The following is an 18,239-nucleotide window of genomic DNA, read 5'->3' on the forward strand; positions in this document are numbered from 1 at the left end:
CCATTTCCTGCTGATAATTTCTGTCAAAAGTGAGGGGAGGACCAAAGAGCAGCTGTGCTGATAACATACACCAACTGTGAGACAGTGTTTGTGTGTGGGAAGCCTGTAAGTGGAAGGAGGACTCCCTGCTGTAATTTAGATATCAGGTGATATTTACTTAGGTATAAGGTAACAAAAATGTATTTATTATGTCCAAGCTACTTTCTTGGATGGTGAGAAAAGCTGGCAAGATCAAAGAAAATGTGTCTGACTAGGGAGGGTTGGTGACAAAAATAACCTAAGGCAAACCCTGATTGATTTTTCCAGCTCCTGGGAAACTGTACGAGGTGAAGCTGGTGGCATTCAATAAGCACGAAGATGGGTACGCAGCGGTCTGGAAGGGCAAAACAGAAAAGGCACCTGCGACAGCAGTAGGTGAGAAATGCCCTTCAGTTGTTGTGTCTCTTCTGCTTGGCAGAGGAGGGGTGGAGGGATTACAGAGGATGAACTTCAAAAAGGATTATACCAAAATAGGGAAGGTCATAACAAAAGGGAACCTCCTTTGACAGTCATTGCAAAACACATTCAAGGAATTGGGAAGGAATGAAAGGAGCAAAATGTCCCCCTTCTCATTAGGGTTGTTCTTCCACGGGGTGTGAGTGGCATTATTGTACACCTCCACATCTCTCTTTGTGCTGCACCATAGATCCCCCTGTGCAGAAGGGGCCTCCACTGCCTCCAGTCCAAGTCTATGCGGAGTCCAACAGCTCAACTTCCATCTGGCTCCGCTGGAAGAAACCTGACTTCACAACAGTCAAAATTGTCAACTACACCGTGCGCTTCAGCCCCTGGGGCCTGAAAAACGCCTCTCTTGTGACATACTACACCAGGTAAAGAGGGTTCATCTGCCACGGGTTGCTCATCTCAGGAATGAACACGGGGCAGGAGGAAGTTGCATGGAATTTACAGAACTTAGCAAAATCCTAGGTGTTCCATATGCTGGGAATATCTGCCATGGTCACAGATAATGTTCAGGACTGCTGAGATGTGGCAGTGGGACTTGAATACCAAGGAATCATTTACGGGTCTCTGCATCTTTTTTGCTGTGGTTGGACCTTACACACTCATTAACAACATGGCCGGGTGCAATTATGCATTCGTGATTTGTGAGATGGTCCTCACAAGTTTGGTCTATAAACTGCTAGAGTTTAAGCAGTTTTAATAATTTGGGGATGTATCTTACATCTGAATACTTGTGCCCATTTTTAGCCTCTAACCAGGCTGTTTTCCACTTTACCCTGCAAGTACATCAGAAATGGTCCTGGAGACTGGGAACTGTTTTGCTCTGTCCCTGGGAGCTGAGTGTTCTTGCATTCAAATGGCTGCAAGAGATGGAAAATCAAATACTGTCAGAGTTAGGATAATCTCTTAGAGTGTTCCTGGTGGGGTGTCAAGGTGACATGGGAGAACCCTCAGGTGTTCACAGCCTTGTGCTGTGTCCTCTCTCTCCAGCTCAGATGAAGACATTCTCATCAGTGGGCTGAAGCCCTACACCAGGTATGAGTTTGCTGTGCAGTCCAACGGCGTTGGCATCGATGGGCCCTTCGGCAGCGTGGTGGAGCGCTTCACCCTGCCCGACCGTGAGTGTTCATGGCAACCAAATCCTCATTTCTCCTGGCTTTCCTTGAGTCTCTGTCAGATCCCCCCCAGTGTGCCCCTGAGAGATGTGATCTCAGACCCCTCGAAGCTCTGACAACCTTGAGTCCATGCTGGGAAGCTCTGTGGGGATGAATGCTTTGCTCCTCTTCCTGCTGCTCAGGCTGGCTCTTTATTTGTCTCTGCCAGGGCCCTCCACTCCTCCGTCTGACCTGCGGCTGCACCCTCTCAACCCCTACGCTGTCCAGGTGCACTGGTGCCCACCTGTGGAGCCCAATGGCATCATTGTGGAGTATCTCATCCTGTACAATGCCAACAACACACAGCCAGATGACATGTGGACCTTGCTGACACGAGAAGGTGAGCCCCCTCCAGGTACTGTAATACCCCTCAGTCCTCCTGCCTCCTTTCCTTTCTCTGGAGTCCTGGTTGCTCAGTTCTGCTGCCCTGATTTCTGCCTCGCTTTGCATACAGACAAATATTCAAGAGCTCATCCTGGCAGTTTTCTTGAAGCATATGCTGTACCTGGTCATAGCAGAGACTCCAGGGACATGACTGCTGAGAGACATGAAATCATACGTGTCTGGGAATGAGTAGCCATTATCATCCAGGAAATAACCTACAGATGCAGCCTGGCAGCCAGCAATTCCTAGAAAAACGTGTGCCAGCAGCATCACGAGTAGTGTTTTTGGATCTGTAAGCAGGAAATTCATTATTACTGAAGAGCTGTATGAAATGCACAAAAATGTCACAAAATCCCTCACTTCTGAGGGTCCAGCAATTTCACAGCTGCTTTTCTGTAGCCTCTGAATAGTCTTGAAGCAGAACATTTTAAATCTCTTTTGATTTGCTTTTGGTCAGGAAACATCTTCAGCACTGAAGTGCATGGCCTGGAAAGTGATACCAGATACTTCTTCAAGATGGGCGCAAAGACAGTGGTGGGATCTGGTCCCTATTCCAACGTGAAGGATGTGCACACCCTCCGGGAGAAGCTGTCTGGTATGAATTCCTCCTTACCTCAGGGCAGGAAGGGAATTGCATGGCTCGAGACTGATTTGTCAGCAGTGACATTTCTGTTTACCAAGCAGTTGCCTGGTGTTGCTGTGGAGGATGTGAGATAGGATTCTCTGCAGGGCAGTGCAGGGCATCACAGCAGATCCTCAGATGTGCAGCTCCAGAACCCATCCCACAGCCAAACTTCATCTCTTCCCCATCCTGGAAGGACAACCTGCATCTTGCTGTGGCGTGACATTAATGAATATGCATAGGTGCCAGTTTGCTTCAGGTTGATCTAAATTGTCACTGCCAAGGAATTTTATTGTTTTATGTGTATAGAATCAGAACCACAGAACAGTTGGGTTAGAAGGACCTTTTAAACCTGTTTGGTTTAGTTCAGCAGGTGCTTCTCTGAACATGAGCCACTTTGTACCCTCTTCCTGCTAGCAGTTAAAATGATGTGGCTGTCATTCCTTCCCCTCCTAGATGTCCTGGATATCCACTCTGTGACAGGGATCATCGTGGGGGTGTGCCTGGGGCTGCTCTGCATTCTCTTCTGCATGTGTGCCAGCTTCCGCAACAGCAAGCACAGGTGGGTGCACCTCAGGTGAAGGAGGCTGCTTGGAAGGAGACAAAACCAGTGTGAGCTGCATCCCCTGTTCAGCTGGGCTGCTTGGGATGTGTGTAGGGGACAGTTAATGCACAGCTTGGATCTGAGGATGGATAAAGAGTATATTTAGTATCATCTTTTCACTGATTTATTTTTTTTCAGTAGTTTCTCTTCAATTTACATTCTTAGACTAGTAGGGTTTTTTTTTCAGAGAAAGAAAAATCCCCAAGAAAATGGAAGAACCAGTTTATTACCTGTGTCTGTTAATGTGGGTAGTATTTTGCTTCTGAGGTTGGACAGCTCTAAGGATGTTTGGAAATGTTTTGTTAACTTCCGTCTGGGAAAATGATGAAAGACTTCACAGTGAGTGACAGGCTGGTTTAAGGAGGATTGGATACAGCCCAAAGCCCTCTGCTATCCCAGGGGTCTGGATCCAGCCACAAGCATTTGGAAAGACCATGAGCAGAAAACAGCTCAGTTGTTCAGAAGCTTTGGCTCTTTGAGCTCACAGCAGATCTCAGGGCCAGGAACAAACAGCTGCTGAAGTCTCATCCTAATGTGGCCACTAAACTTTCCTGTCCTGTTGCATCTCTAACCTGTAAAGCAGTGGTGACAGGAGTGACACAGCTCCCCATGGACCAGGGTAGGTGAGCACCTGCTTGTGCTGGGACTCGTAGTGTCTCCTGCCCTTGGGGTGTGCTTGGGGACAGCTTTGCATCCCACAGTGGGATTAGTCTGAGATTTGGCATTAATCAAGGTGGTGCAGAGATATATCTGCAGTGAAAGGTGTTACGGTGGGATGTGAAGATAAAGGATATCCCCAGGAGTGGCAGGGCATGGCTTGGGCCTCGTCACTTGCACATGGACCAGCTGGGATGTCAGCTCTTGCTTGTTTCCCCTCAGGGAGGCCCTGCCAGGCCTGGATTCCCAGGCTGCTGGCAACCACACATACTACCACCGGAGCAGGCAAGGGTTGGCCTCTCCCAGTGCCACCTTGGACTCACATGAGCTCGAGTCCCTCATGTCCCCACTCCCTGAGGATGCGCCCGTGCCCCTGGGGGACATCACTGAGCTGGCAGAAGTGCACAGCCTCATCCACACAAGCCTCCCTGAGGACATCTTCCATGGGAAGAGGAAGGTAAGGACCCATGCACATGGTGACTGGGCTCCCACCTTTGGCAAGAGCCTTTGTTTGGTGTGTGGCTGCTGGGAAGCCCAGGTGGGATCCTGTCCTGACTCTGCAGTGCCAGAAGTCTTGGCTGCAGGCTGGTGTTGGACAGTCACACATTTCCCCTCTCTGTAAAACCTGACTAGCTCAGCCTTGGCTGTTGGCTATTATTTGGGATCCCTGTGCATCTACCACCCCTTTTCATCTCCCGGGAAATTGACCCCTCAATCTGAGAAGCTGCTGCCAAACTTGGTGCTGCAGAAAGCTGTGGTATTCGTGTTGCTGTGGCATGTGGATGGTGGGAGGAAGTGTGATGTCTAGAGCAGACACGTGGCCTTCCAGGATTCTCTTTTGCTTGGACTAAAAGAAGCTGTCTCCATAAATAGTGTGTTCACTGGAACACTCTTGAAGATAAACAAGAGGTGAAATTGTGGGGTTTTTGTGAACCTTATTTTTTGAAGTAGTCTTTTCCTGCCCTGCTTGGTTTGCCTGACACTGCATTGTCTTTCTTTTCCTGCCCATTTCCTCTTCCAAGCTTGCCTGAAACATTTCATTCCATTAGGGAACCTTTAATTGGCCTAATTTAGTTAATCTGTTTATGTCTCTCTTTGTAGCCCTGGGAGAGCATGTAAAGTAATTAGGAGGTTCAGTAAAACAAATGCATTGTGAGCACTTGGGATTTCACGTTTGCATCAACGATGCACTCGTGTGTCACTGGAGGGAAGGTGAGTTCAGGTGCCTGGCTGACCACGAGCCCTGTCTGTGTGCTAGGAGCAGTGCAGGTGGGATCTTTGGGAAGCACAAAGTCTCTGCTGGCCTCACTGCCCCACGGGCTGAAGCTGTGCCTGTGGCCATCCCTGCGTGCTGTGGCAGATCAGTGCTCAGCTGGAGCAGAGGCTGTTTGTTTGCAGCCAAGCCACATCCATGGATTTTGGTGGAATGTGGCTGCCTGTGTGGACCCAAGCCAAAGAGTGTGAGGAATTTCCTACAACTCTTTCAGTTAAATAAGGAACAAATGTTTTCAGTGGTGGGGACTTACCCCTGAGAACAGGTCAGGCTGGGGGAAGTTCCTTCTTTGTGAGGCCTTTCTGGGGGTAGTATATCTAGATCTCTGTTCCAGAGCAGCAATCCTGCCTGCAAGGGCTTACACCAAGATCTGAATACATGCAGAGTGGGGCTGGAGAGGGCAGTGCCAAGGCCTGGCCACATGAGGCTCAGCCTGAGAATTTGGGGCCCTCACAGTGGGCAGTGCCCAGCAGCAGTTACAGTCACAGACCAGAGCTTTGGGGGAGGTGGACTGTTCTGGCTGTAGAGTTTCCATAATTAGATGGGGAATGGCCACTGAGAGATAAATTCACTGAGGGGTTTGGTTGGTTTTTTTTTAATGGATGTGGCTAGGGAAGCAAGGGTCACTGGGAATCAGCCACCCGGAGAGCAGCGTTGTCACCCGTGCCGACCAGGAGGGTGACCCGGCAGGTGAAGGAGATCGAGTGGTGGCCGGGAGCAACAGGCTGTTGTTGCTGGGAGCGGGCACTGGAGGGAGATGTGCTCCCACGCAGGAGACCCTGCTCCCTGCACTGCCCCATTCCTGCTGGAAGTGCCACCGCTGCTTCCTTTCTGTACTCCAACATGTATAATCGAGTGTGAAAAGAATATGGCCAAGAAACACCATCATGCTGCAGTGGCCAAGAGGCCCCATGGATGGTGATGAGATGTTACCTGGCTGGGCAGTCAGGGAGTTGGCCAGGTCTCAGGTACATGGCTAGAGTGGTGCACACATGCCTGGTGCCCACAGTGGATATAGACCAAGTCAGGAGCAGTTGTGAGTGTGTGCATCTCGCTGCTTGTACACAAAATGCCTCTAGTCGAGGCTGTGGAGTGGATGTGGGTGTCCTGTGTGCTGCAAATAGCTTCCCCCAGCATCCATTAAAGCTGGAAAGCCCCAGGGACCCTGCCTGGAACAGAGTGTTGTGGGAGCTTTGCACCCTGCAGTGACCAGCTGCCTTTGTTGCCTTCTCTTTTCTTCTCTCATGCTGTGTGAAGTTGGGGCTGTGAAAATCGATGGCAAGGAATGCAAGAGAGCCACAGGAAAGAGAAAATCATTGTGGAAGGAAATTCCTGTCCAGCCTGGCAAGGGGAAGCTCCCCAGGGTGTTCTAGGTTGGATACTATGACTTGCAGTTCTATTCACTGAAGAGAGGGAGTGAGAAATGCCTCAAGAATCCCTTTTGTTTAGCAGCATATCATGTCACCACAGAGCTGGGGATGTTGGCTGGGGCAGACCCTTGGGCTGAGGCTGCTGGCACTGCAGGGCAGATTTGTGTAGCTGTGACCTCCAGTTGTCTGTTTGTCCCTCTGTCCTCAGGTTGTGCTCCTGAAACCTGGTTTGTGTTTGCTGGCTGGCACTTGCATTGGCTGCTCTGGGCTTGCAGGCTGTTCCAATGCTGAGTCATTACTTACCATTCCATGGATTATTCTTTATTGTTTTTATTCTTTGGCAGCCTGAGGTTCCAGAGGAGATTGGATGCTCCATGTTAGATAGACACAAAGAAGGGACTGTCCCCATGCCATATGGAGTCAGAAGTGAGTGAATGTCATTTTACAGGTGTGGGGACTGGAGAACAGACTGAGGGCAGGAAGTCTTAAAAAACTCTGAGAATGGAACTGATTCCTGAAAAAAAAATGTGAGTAAGGGTGGTGAGATGTCCCCTTGGTCATTTTCAGGTCAAGATCATCAGTTCCTTCAAATGTAGGACTGTGATTCTTCTTGAGCTGTTACACATAGTGCTGGAGGTGCAGGATGGTGCAAGTGGAAGGTGGGACAGTCCCAAAGGAACCTCCTGGACCCCCTGTCCCTGCCTGCAGGACAGCAGGGTGCTACTGCAGTCAAGGTGTCGGCACGGGACCCCTCTGGATGCTCACAGCTCCATTAATACAATTGGCCATTCAGTGGTTCATTTTCCTTCCTTTATGTGTTTCCAGGGGTCACAGACAAGGATTTCCAAATACACTGACAAGTGATTTTCCTCCCTTACTCTCGTCCCCTTGCAAGCACCCCCCAGACTGATGCCCTCAGCAGCCCCGTTATAAATGACACAGTCGTGCACGGGCTGTGGTGATGCAGCCCTGTCTCCTCTGACAGATGGACTGAGGATGATAAAATGGCTCTGCTCCAGACATCTCTGTCACTGCTGCTTGTGGGCCAAGCAATTTAAAGGGTGGGGGAGAATGTTAAAAAGCATCTGCTTTCCATGGAAGACTTCAGCTTTTCATTGAATGAAGCCAAACCCAAGCATTTTGGTTTGGAAATGTATGCTGTTGTCGTTCTTGTGAGCTGGAGCCTTCCTTGCTTGCAGCCCTTCTCCTTCCCTGTGGGCCTCCTTCCCACAGGACTGTGTTTCCCACGAAGCATCCCCATGACTGGGAGAGCAGAAGCTGTAACACATCAGGGAACTTGGATCTACCCGGGTTGTTTGTCATTTTCATGTTGAAATTTTTCTGCGTGGAAAAGAAGTCCCAATGTTTTCTGAGAAGCTTCAGACGAGAGCTGTGCTCCTGGTGACAGCGAGCAGAGACTCCTTTATCTGCTGGCAGAGGGCTGTGTGTGTTGCATCCCAGATGCAGGCAGGGATGTCGCTGTGTTCGCGTGACACGGAGCTTTCCCACTCCCACCCACTGCTGTTCAGCAGTGAGCCCTTTCTCTCTGCTACACTACTCTCAAAAGCTGGGCACATTGAAACATCCCCAGCTTTGTTTTGCACGGGGCTTCAAGCTACTTTAAATAACCATCCTAAAAAAACAGGGAAGGTTTCAAGTTGAACTTTTGCTATGTGTTCATTCTCAGCTCATATATTTGCATGAAATCATGACTTGTCACTGAGAAGGTAACACGATCTAGGCACATTTTTACCAGTTGGAGTTTCTATAAAAAGGCTAAAATGAAAAGGCTTGTTTGCTTTGATAAGGATTTAGCTGTAATGGAAATGTCTTTTATTGGAAGATGTTTTTATTAGTTTTCATTCTAGTGTTTGCAGTGAACTGACAAAGAGATTCTTCCCTCTTTATATTAGTATTAGACTGACACTCCTTGCTCCTTGCCTTCATTACTGTGTTGTAAAAACCAAGACAATATTTCCTTCCTTAAGCCACCCACTAACTCCCCTTGAGTAAAAAGAAATAGTGTAATTTATTACACCAAAAAATGCTGCTTAAAAAAGCAGTGAAGCTTTCAGGCACACAACATTTCTTCAGGTCTGTGATGAAAACAGTCCTAGAGTTAATTGCTGCTGCCCAATCTTAGAGGCTAAGGCCCAAGAGGGATTTGTCTTTTGCTGGTTTTTTCCCCCTCTCAAACATAATGTGCTCGAACAACATGTGGGACACAGGCCATGTTGTGTGGCTGATGGTTTTTTCTGTTTGTTGAAAGTTGCAAACTGGTACAAAACAAGTTTGTTCTTCATTGCAGCCAATTTCAGCCAGAGCTGAACAGGCTGTTCCCAGAGTCATCAAAACCTATGTAAACATGGCAGATTGACATTTCCGCTAACAGATGGTCCATGGGGGATTGCAGTAGAGCTGCCTGTTTCTTTCCACGTTTTTTGGTATTCACAAGATGCCTGCAAGAAGGTTTTCGAGCTTGCTCTGTGTGTGTGTCTGCGTATGATGCTCAGATCTCTCTGATGGCAAATATGCATGCAGGCATCTCTAACAGGACACACATTTGGTGCATGTGTGCAGATTTGTGTAGGTTCAGTGCTGAAATTTCCAGGCACTATTTGCTCAGTAACGTATGTTCCTTGGAAGAGGCACAGAAGCCATCAGTCAGGATGTAGCTGCAGAAAGCCTTTCAGATGGCAGCAGAAGCAAATTGAACACGCTCCTTGAGCACTTGCATGTGGAGATATTCCTTATTGTGAGCTCTCTGTGATCGCTTGGTTGATTTCTCGCTATTAAAGCGTAGTTTAATGATTGTCCACTTAGAAACAGAGCAATTAGGGAAGGCTTTTGGCTCAGAATATATTGTTGAGGATTGCAGAGAGAGAAATAGAAAAAACACTGCCTCAAGCATCCACATCTAAATTAGCAAATGTTTGGTAGCCACAGTTCAGATCTTGGACATCACTGTTCTGCAGGGTGTTGGCATATCAATGAGGCCTTTTGCTATTTGTTTGCTAAAAATTTGCTCCTGAGGCAGCAGCAAAGCTCCTGTGACCTGGGGGTGGTGCTGGGATGTAACATGGCTCTGCCTCCCACAAGGTGTTGAGCCATTTGGGTGCCTGAGTGAGGGTGGACAGAGGGTTTGGGAGCAGCTCTGGCCGCCCTTCAGCGCATACACAAATGTCCTTCTGCCAGCCCTGGCAGCACGAGGTAGCATTTGCTTCTTGCTAAATAGCTGACTTAGGAATGCCTGGCTCACATACAACATCTGGTGGTGTATTTCTACCTAATTTTCAGCCAGATGGACCGAGGCACAAGGAGGTCAAATGACTCACCCAAGGTCAGGCTGATGTCAGAAATCTCCTCGCTGTCTCAGCTGGACTCACGCTACGTTGGTGGTTGTTGGAATAGATTTGGCCTAAGGAGCAGGCACATATGCAGAGCAGGAGCCTGGGCTTCTACTGGCAGTGAGCAATAGAGGGTCAGTGGGTTTGAATGGATGTACAGGGTATCTTCACCCTGCACAGCCATCATGCTCACATCACCAGTATTCTGTGTGCATGTGTGAAGTCGCTGTTGTCAGATCAGCATTTTCTCCTCTCCATCAGCCTCTCTTGTACCCACACAATAATGTAGCATCTGTGGAACAAGGCCAGAGATTGGGCCTGTGTGGTCCTTAAATCTGAGTTGTGTGTTTACGTGTATATGTATGTGAGTACAAGCAAGGCTCAGCTCAGGTACATGCAGGACAGCCCAATAAAATCAAAACCTGGAAAGAAAATACTTTTCTGCCTGTGAACTAATAGTCTGAGCTGTTAAATAACTTCAGCTCTTAAAGATACACATTTCCCATACACAGAGGTGTGCATTCAAGAGTTTATTGCAAGGGGAAGCTGAAAGAACCCAGAACAAATTGCATTCAGCCCATATAATTTAATTAGATCTACAAACAAGGTAACACTGGTTGCCCAGGGGATTTAAAGCTGAGCAAAGAATTGCTTGGTGGTCTGTTGTAAAAAAAAAAAAAATTAAAAAAAATTAAAGCCCCCAGTTTTGTGCCTCTGTGTCAATGAGGAATGGCAGAGTGTTTTCCCAAGTCCTGGCTTGGGACTCTTGTCTGTGCTGCAGAGCGAGCGGTTTAGCAGAATGTCCAGCTCCTACTGGAGCACACAGGGCACTGCCCACGGGTGAGGGTCCTTCTCTGTGCTGTGGAGCATGGCTCCTGCCAAAGCAAAGACTGTGGGCACTCAGCTCCAGATTTCCCTGTCCCTTTCCGGCTCTCTGGTGTTTCTCAGTAGGCTTGTTCTGCTCTGGGCTGTTGCAGCTTTGCAGGGAATTGTTTTTAGTGGACCTCTAAATGATGTCTGTGCCATGATTTACCCACTGGCCTCACCATTTGAGAATCAGTGGAAAGCCCCTTATGCAACCAGTTGTGAACCATCTGGCATCTTTTATCCCTGTATCAGCTCTGCATCAGCCCATGTAACAGCAGTAAAGCCAGTTCTAAGGCAGGGACTATGTGAGTCCATTGCAGAGCATTTTTATTTTGATGCTATCAGAAGTGTCCTCCACATTTATGGTATTTTCACAACTTGGACTTTCCTTTTTCAAGCTGCTTCTCATTTCACATGTATGAGGATAAGAATTCATGTCTGTGATAACTGCATCTTTTCTCCTGCCACTTTTCTCCTGCAGTCTTCATGGAATAAATCAACGAACCAGGCCTGGACAAACAGCATCACCAGATATGGGGACACCATCACCAAAGAGCCTCTCTCTGCTGTCAATGGGTCACTGAAGCTCCCCTCCAGCACGGGGCAGAAGCTTCTCTTACAAGCCCTGGTTTATGATGCTGTGATGGTGGGTATCTTTGCTGCTTTGTTGACTTGTGTGTTCTCATGTGGGTTTTCCATTTATGTTCTCCATCTCCCTTTCTCCTTTTTGCAGCCCCTTTCTGTGGGCTTGTTGGTCTGGTGATGGCCAGGTGGGGTCAGAAGCTTGACAACCAGGTGGTTGTCAGCAAAGTTGTGGCAGTTCTGGTTCCTGAGGACCTGGTGCCAGGCACCAGCAGTCTGCTTGGAGTCTTTGCTGTGGCTGTGCAGCAATCAGCCTGAGTGAGTTAGGAGCTGCAGTGCTCCGCACAGTCATTAAGATCTACAGCATGCTTGCCTGACAGAGGGATTGTATTTTTGGCTGTAAAAGGAGACAAAGATCAAGGGTTGATTTAAACTCCCTTCTCCAGATAGGGCAGAGCAATTTTCACTGCACTTGTGGTCTGGGAGGAAATCCTATTTCTGATACTGCATCACTGGAATAAATATGCACTCCTGTGTTTGGGAGAGTGTACATCTGCGTGACTGTCTTAGCAAAGCAAGCTGACACCTGCTCAGACTGACTCTGTACCAGAAGATTTCTCTGGTTATTCTTTGAAAAAGTTCATTCCCCCTCCCCAGCAAATACTTCTGAGTAGCCTACCTATGTTTCCTTCCTAGGCAGTGGTGTGAAAATCAATTATACACAGGATGTAATTAACATTGTGGATAGAGTTAAGACAATGTTTTACAGCCCAATTACAGGGCAGCATTTACAGCACAGCTTACCCATCAGAGTTTGTCAACAAAAGAGAAAAGTGTTAAAATATGTAAATGATGCTCAAAGTTGGCTTCAACAGAAAGCGCAAATTACACGTGGGATATCACTTCCATGCTCTGAATTGTCTTCTTGCTGCTACATCACACTCAGCCCAGAATCTGAGCGTTGATTGCCTAGAGAGCTCTTTGTGAGCTTCTACAATAATTTGTCTGGTAAATTATTGAGTGATAATCTCACAAAATGACCTGCTTGTCAGCCAGATTTGTGGAGATCTGTAGCCTGCACTCCACTTAAGCACTGCAGAGCAGAACTTACTGTTTTCTTTCTGAATTTAAAATGCTTGACTTTACACAGACTTTTGTAGGCTGTGACCAGGGCTTTAACAACCACACACTTTGTGATATGTAGCCAAAATTAAATGAGGAGAGTAAAGGGAGCCCCTTTATCCATCTCAGAAGCCAGTTTCCTACAGTGCTGCCCACTCAGCCTCTGGCAATCTGGCCCTTAATATGGAAACAGACTGGTGAGATTTGAAAATTGTGGTCTTTGACAGAGGCTTGGAGAAATGGTTGCTCCAGCCTGCCAAGAAACTCTGAGCAAATCACTTCTCTCCCTTGGGACTTGCTTTCTCAAACGTAAAATAGAAATAATGATCCTGAGGTGATTTGAGTTGCTTCTTAAGACCTAAGCCCTGAGAAACATATCAAGATAATGCTTAATAGAGGCATATGTACATCCCATTGCACTCAGCGGGATTAAAAATAAATAAATTCTAGTGCTTGGTTTAGCCACAGCCTCAATTATCTGAATTTCACTTACTTTACCTTTTTTTTTTTTTTTTTTTAAATTTCTCTCCTGTTTGATAACAGAATGAAGCAAAGAAAAGCCACCTGCCAGCCAGCATCCACCAAGTAGAAGCAGAAGTCATCGTCCATTCTGATTTTTCAGCCTCTGACAGAGACTACAACTCCCAGCTGCACACCCTGGAGAGTGAAGAGACAGAAATCGAGGACCAGGAGCCAGAGGAGCTCCCCTCAGCAGAGCTGGCTAATCCCAGTTCCCAGCAGGACACTGGCCAAGTGCTGGTGGACTGCATGGACAATCTGGAGGCTCAGGCCCAGGCTGAGCTGCTCTCTACCGACACAAAGACTGACAAACCTGAGGCTGTGTGCATCCATGGGCTCACCAATGGCTTCCACAGGCATGGAGAAAGTCTGGATTCGGAGGAGAGTGGAGATTCAGATTCCACCCAGGAAGGCAGGGGTGATGTGCAGCCAGTCAAGTGTCAGTTGCTTTCCCCGGCACCTGAGGAGGCCCTGCTCTGTAGTAACTCTGGTTTAACCAGTCCTTCCTCAGCATCTGAGAACATGGCACATGTCCACAATCACAAAGAATGAGCTGGTCTGATTTTGATCACAGCAGAGTTGAAGCACGAGGAGAGCCTGTCCCTATGAGGTGCTGCCTGTCCTTGGCTGGCTGAGCCCAGCAGGAGCTGGGCAGGTGCAGCATCTCACCAGAGCAGGGCTTGGACCTGTCAGCTCTACAGAGGCCTTCAGGAAGCCAGGTGGGTTGGTGAGGGCCCATCTTCCTCCTGCTGAAGGCAATGAGGAACTACGTGTTGGTGGGAGCAGGACTGAGCCATCTGCCAAAGTCTGAGTGGAACCACGATGGAACAGAGCCTTCTGCACTAGGCTGGGGCTGTCACTTCACCATAGCCCTCGAGGGGACTGGCAGCACGTCCTTTAATGCTGGGAAGTGGCAGAGTGCACCGAGGGATCCTTCTCAGCTGCCTCTTCCCCAGGCAGTGCCCGGGCACTACTGACTGTGTGGCAGTGTTGGATGAATTCTGGCATAGGAATCCCAGGAGCGGGTTGAAGCCCCAGAAACAAAGACAGTGAGCTGTAAGCACCAGCCTTTTCTGCCCTCCCGTGGTTAGAAGGATTACCAGGCCCTCTGTGTGTGCTACCACAGTAACTACTACTAGCAGGCTGATGTAGTGGCCTTTTATTACACACTCTACGAGTGCCTCTAACAACTTGTACTATATAGAACCTTCTGCAGCGTCTGGGTCTTTTCACCAGCCTGGGCTTTGTTTTATGTAGGTTCTTGTACCTAATATTTTAGGTACACATCTGTCCTTTTAATGTACAACATGTATTTTTATTTCCTTGGAACATCTTTATATTATTTAATTTTATAAAGTGGAATAGTGTGTGGTATAGAGTAGCATTTTTACTACTTCTCTCTTTCTTTATTTTTTCCTCCCTAACAACACAACTACCTCATGTCTGTTGGAGAAAAAAAAAGCAGTAGATCTACTCATTTGTTATAGTCCATGATAGGTTTTAACTTATTCTTATACTGCCTTTTTCTAAAGAATATGTTTGCACTGGTTGTTGACTCTTCTTTAACACGTAGTGCTGCAGATCTGATGTCTCTCGCTTTGTTTCTTGACACCTTCCCTACAGCCAGAGAGTTGGGTTGTGTCTCTCTGTAGGATTGTGTTTTGCAGCAGCTGCCAAAGGAGTCTGCTTTAGCTGGCAGGATGTCGATCCATCTTTCCTCAACAAGCTTATACTAGCAAATAGAAAGAAGAACCAGCAATTGCAAAAGTAACTTGTGATACTGGGGACATGTATTTCTTTTCTCTTTTTTTGGGTGCCTGTGTGGAGACATCTCAGATGGTTTTGATTTACAGAGAGCAGCACTCAGCCTTCTGTAAGCAGTGGACTTGCTGAAAGCTTTGGATGAACAAGTGAAATTTTCCAGTCACTTCTGATAGTCCTGGCCAAAGTGCTTTTGGGTGGGTTTTTCTTGAAGAGCAGAGCACCACCAGAGTTTTAAAATGAAATCTTTGGTCTCATACCAGTCAGTCTGGCTTGAAAATCATCCAGTGACTCTTCCTGCTGATGCTGTTTGCTTACTGCTCACATGTCTCTCAGCCTGGCCCTGCTGGGGGTGGACTTTTCTCTACTTTTTTTAGCTGGTCTCTGTGCTGCTCCAGGCTTGAAGGGTTTGACTGCGAATGCTACAAGATTGGACCAGCTGCTCGGAGTTAACAAGGATCAGTAATTCTGTTCATGGGTGTTTGGTGAATGTTCTGTCTTCCTGGAGGATTCAGACATCTCACCATTTGTTTAAAAAGTGAAGGAAAAGATGCCCACCCTCCTCTTTTCTTACTAAAATTTTCTCCACGGTATATGGGGAAACTGTGTGCCAACTTGAGATCCTGTAAAAGACTTTGGATTTTGTTTTTCCTGGTGATGACTGGATGGAGGTACCACTGCTTGCAGCCTGGAGAACCTCACTTCACCAGCACCCTGCAACCCTTTTACCTCCAGCTTTTCAGCAAATGAGAACCTCCAAGCCTCCCTGTACTCTGATGGGAAGGATATTGGAGCTTCCACTTCTCCCCAGATGGCAGCATCTCCTCCCAGTATGACACACTGTTCTGGTAACCAGCTGTATTTCCAGTCATTGTGATTGCTCTGTTTCTCTAGCTTGGTGTCTTGAGGAGTCTCATAAATGCTGTTCCATGCTGTGACTAGCCATGACTCTGGAATGCTGTGGGACAGAGACTGGAGATCAGTGCCAGTGAGCAGGCCAAGGCAGGAGTTTGTGTGTGTGCTATTGGAGCGAGGAAAAGGCAAGGAAACGTAACTGGGCAGAGGAAGTGTGTAAATAACCTCCAGAACCCACTGCCACAAGACTTTGAAACTCATGACTTAGCAGGGTTACAGATAAGCAGTGAAGTGTTATTGCAGGCAATAAGGGCAATTGTCAGTCTCTGGGAGCGGATGCAGTCACAGAGGTACAAACCCTCGGCTGGGCAGGGCCGGGCGCTCGCTGCGGAGAGCAGGGGACATTGTGCAGGTGGCCCTCAGGTCCCAGTTCCATGAAGAGCCCTTGCCCTTCCTCAGTGACAGAACAGGCCCTGCACAAGCCACACTGCCATTGCCACTTTCCACCCAGAGGGATGGAAGGGGACGGAGGCTGATGTAGGAGTGTGGGGCAGTTTTGGGGGCGCTCTCTTGTACATGCACCCCCTGCTTTGCCTGTGCAGCCTTCAGCAATTCTACAGCCCTGAGCTGCCTGAGAGCTGTCCCTGCCTGTCACTGCACCCACACAGCAGGGGCACCATTCCCCTGGATCGCTTTGGGCCGACCACCAAACCACCCACAATAGTTACAGAGGGCTTTGGGGAGATGCAGCAGACCACAAACAATTTTGTTTATGTGTCCCCAAAGCACTTTTGTCACCTTATGCTGAGGCTTGTTCTGATCTCATTACACTTCACCAAACTGTACCAGGGTGTGAAGCTGGCAGTGTTTGGCTGTCCAAGAACTGTAGTGGCCATGGGCTGGTAGGCCAGACCTGAGTTGCAGAAATCCAGACAGTTTCCTTGGAGCCAAGAGGTCACCACTGACCAGCAGCACCTGGATGAACACACATCCACACAGAGTGCTGGGTGTCCTTGTCCAGCCCAGCTGTGCCCCAGGTCCCCCCTGCCCTGAATGTGCAGGGACCGTTCAGTCTCAGCTGGAAGTGAATTGAAGAAGACACATAATACACATTTGATGTGTAAAGCTGAAACAACCAGTGCATATATTTTTTTATCATGAAATAAGTAGCTTTCGTGCAGATTTCTCACAGGCACGCAAACTCTTGATACCTTTAATTACCCATCATGCTTAATATCTCTTCCTGTACCCCAGGCTCCTTTCTCCATTTTCTTCCTTTCAGTAACACTAAAGATTATTGCTGTTCAAATTTTTTGCTGGTGTATATTGTTTTACATTGTTAAAATGTCAGGTTTGTCTCACTGGCATAATTTTCTAGTATTAATGTTACTGTTTGGCTACACAACTGTATATTCCCCATGCTGCTGTGAGAGTCACAATTCTCATCCTTTTATTTCTTTTCATTTCTTGTTATGTGAAACATGCAACTCAGATAAAAACCTCTATCAGCTTTTTGTTGACTTGATTTCTTGCTTAACAGGCAGCAAAGTTCTGGTTTAAATAGTTCTAAAGAGATAACTTCTAATTTAGAGTTTGAGAATTTTTTTACATTACTAGATAACAATCAGCCCATGAAATATTGCTGTGTAAGAAAACAACCATTTTACTAGAACACTGTATATGGTTTTGATCTCATTAGTAATAGGTGTTTTGAAGGAATCATTGTGTCTTTTCTAATCAATACTTTTGTTAGAAAGGAAGTGTTTAACTAGCAGAAATCTACCATCTACTTCTGTTACTGTATTCCCTTGCTTGTATTTTCAAGTTAAATTTCATTTTCTGCACAGTGCATAAAGATGTGTAACCAGAACTTGATCTTGTTTGAAGGTTGTGTCTGTATTTGGTTCCATACTGTACTTTATTATAACTTTCTTTCTTCAGAGACTGTTCTTACTCCACAAATACTCTTTAGTGTTAAAGTGTAAGACATTGTCCTTATATTCCTTAACTAATGGGTTATTAATAAAATGTTTTTTAAAAGGAGTGTGATTTTACTCACAATTAAGTCTGTTCCAGCTGTGTGAGCCTGGCAGAAGCAGTGGTGGGAGCAGAATGCAGGATTCATGCTCATCACCATGAAGGTTGGTATTGTGAGATGATAGTGGTACCTGGTTCCTTAGGGATTCTTCTGGAATTTCAGACATGAGCAGAGTTTGGATTCATTAGGCATTTCTGGATGCTTGCTCCTTCCTCAGTTTTGAACTGATTCCTATAGGAAAAAATATTTGTCCAGTTTCATGCTTTATCTTGCTGGGAATTTTTTAATGGTAAAAATAAGCAGAGGGATCTAGCAATGAGTGGTGAGATTTCTCTTGGATGGCACACTGGGCTGACCACTTGGTGGCTTGTGTCCAGCAGGATTGGTGAGAGGATACCTGCCAGTCCCCAAGGACACACTATTAACCTCCCGTGCATCTCCCTTCTTCCTGGGATGCATTCCCTACTTCAGTACATAGTTTCCATTATTACTTTATGCTGCCACGACTACAGAGCCATAAAATCTCATTTTATCTGCATTACAGAGGTAATAAATCTGCACTTAGCACAGTGTTCTCTGATAG

The 18,239-nt window shown here is 47.1% G+C and overlaps 1 protein-coding gene across 2 annotated transcripts in view; it reads left to right on the forward strand.

The window, feature by feature from the left end:
* IGDCC4 (immunoglobulin superfamily DCC subclass member 4) overlaps positions 1-17,679 on the forward strand; it is an 87,894-nt gene extending 70,215 nt beyond the window's left edge. For both annotated transcript variants that reach the window (XM_077185434.1, XM_077185435.1), the window contains exons 12-20: positions 307-414; positions 686-869; positions 1,492-1,619; positions 1,825-1,995; positions 2,497-2,634; positions 3,118-3,223; positions 4,145-4,379; positions 11,261-11,425; positions 13,027-17,679. In XM_077185434.1, the coding sequence (XP_077041549.1) occupies positions 307-414; positions 686-869; positions 1,492-1,619; positions 1,825-1,995; positions 2,497-2,634; positions 3,118-3,223; positions 4,145-4,379; positions 11,261-11,425; positions 13,027-13,554 (1,763 nt within the window). In that variant the 3' untranslated portion in view covers positions 13,555-17,679. The remainder of the gene's footprint in view (positions 1-306; positions 415-685; positions 870-1,491; positions 1,620-1,824; positions 1,996-2,496; positions 2,635-3,117; positions 3,224-4,144; positions 4,380-11,260; positions 11,426-13,026) is intronic.
* Positions 17,680-18,239: the final 560 nt, after the last annotated feature.

This window comes from Agelaius phoeniceus, chromosome 13, assembly GCF_051311805.1.
Source record: "Agelaius phoeniceus isolate bAgePho1 chromosome 13, bAgePho1.hap1, whole genome shotgun sequence".
NCBI lineage: Eukaryota > Metazoa > Chordata > Aves > Passeriformes > Icteridae > Agelaius > Agelaius phoeniceus.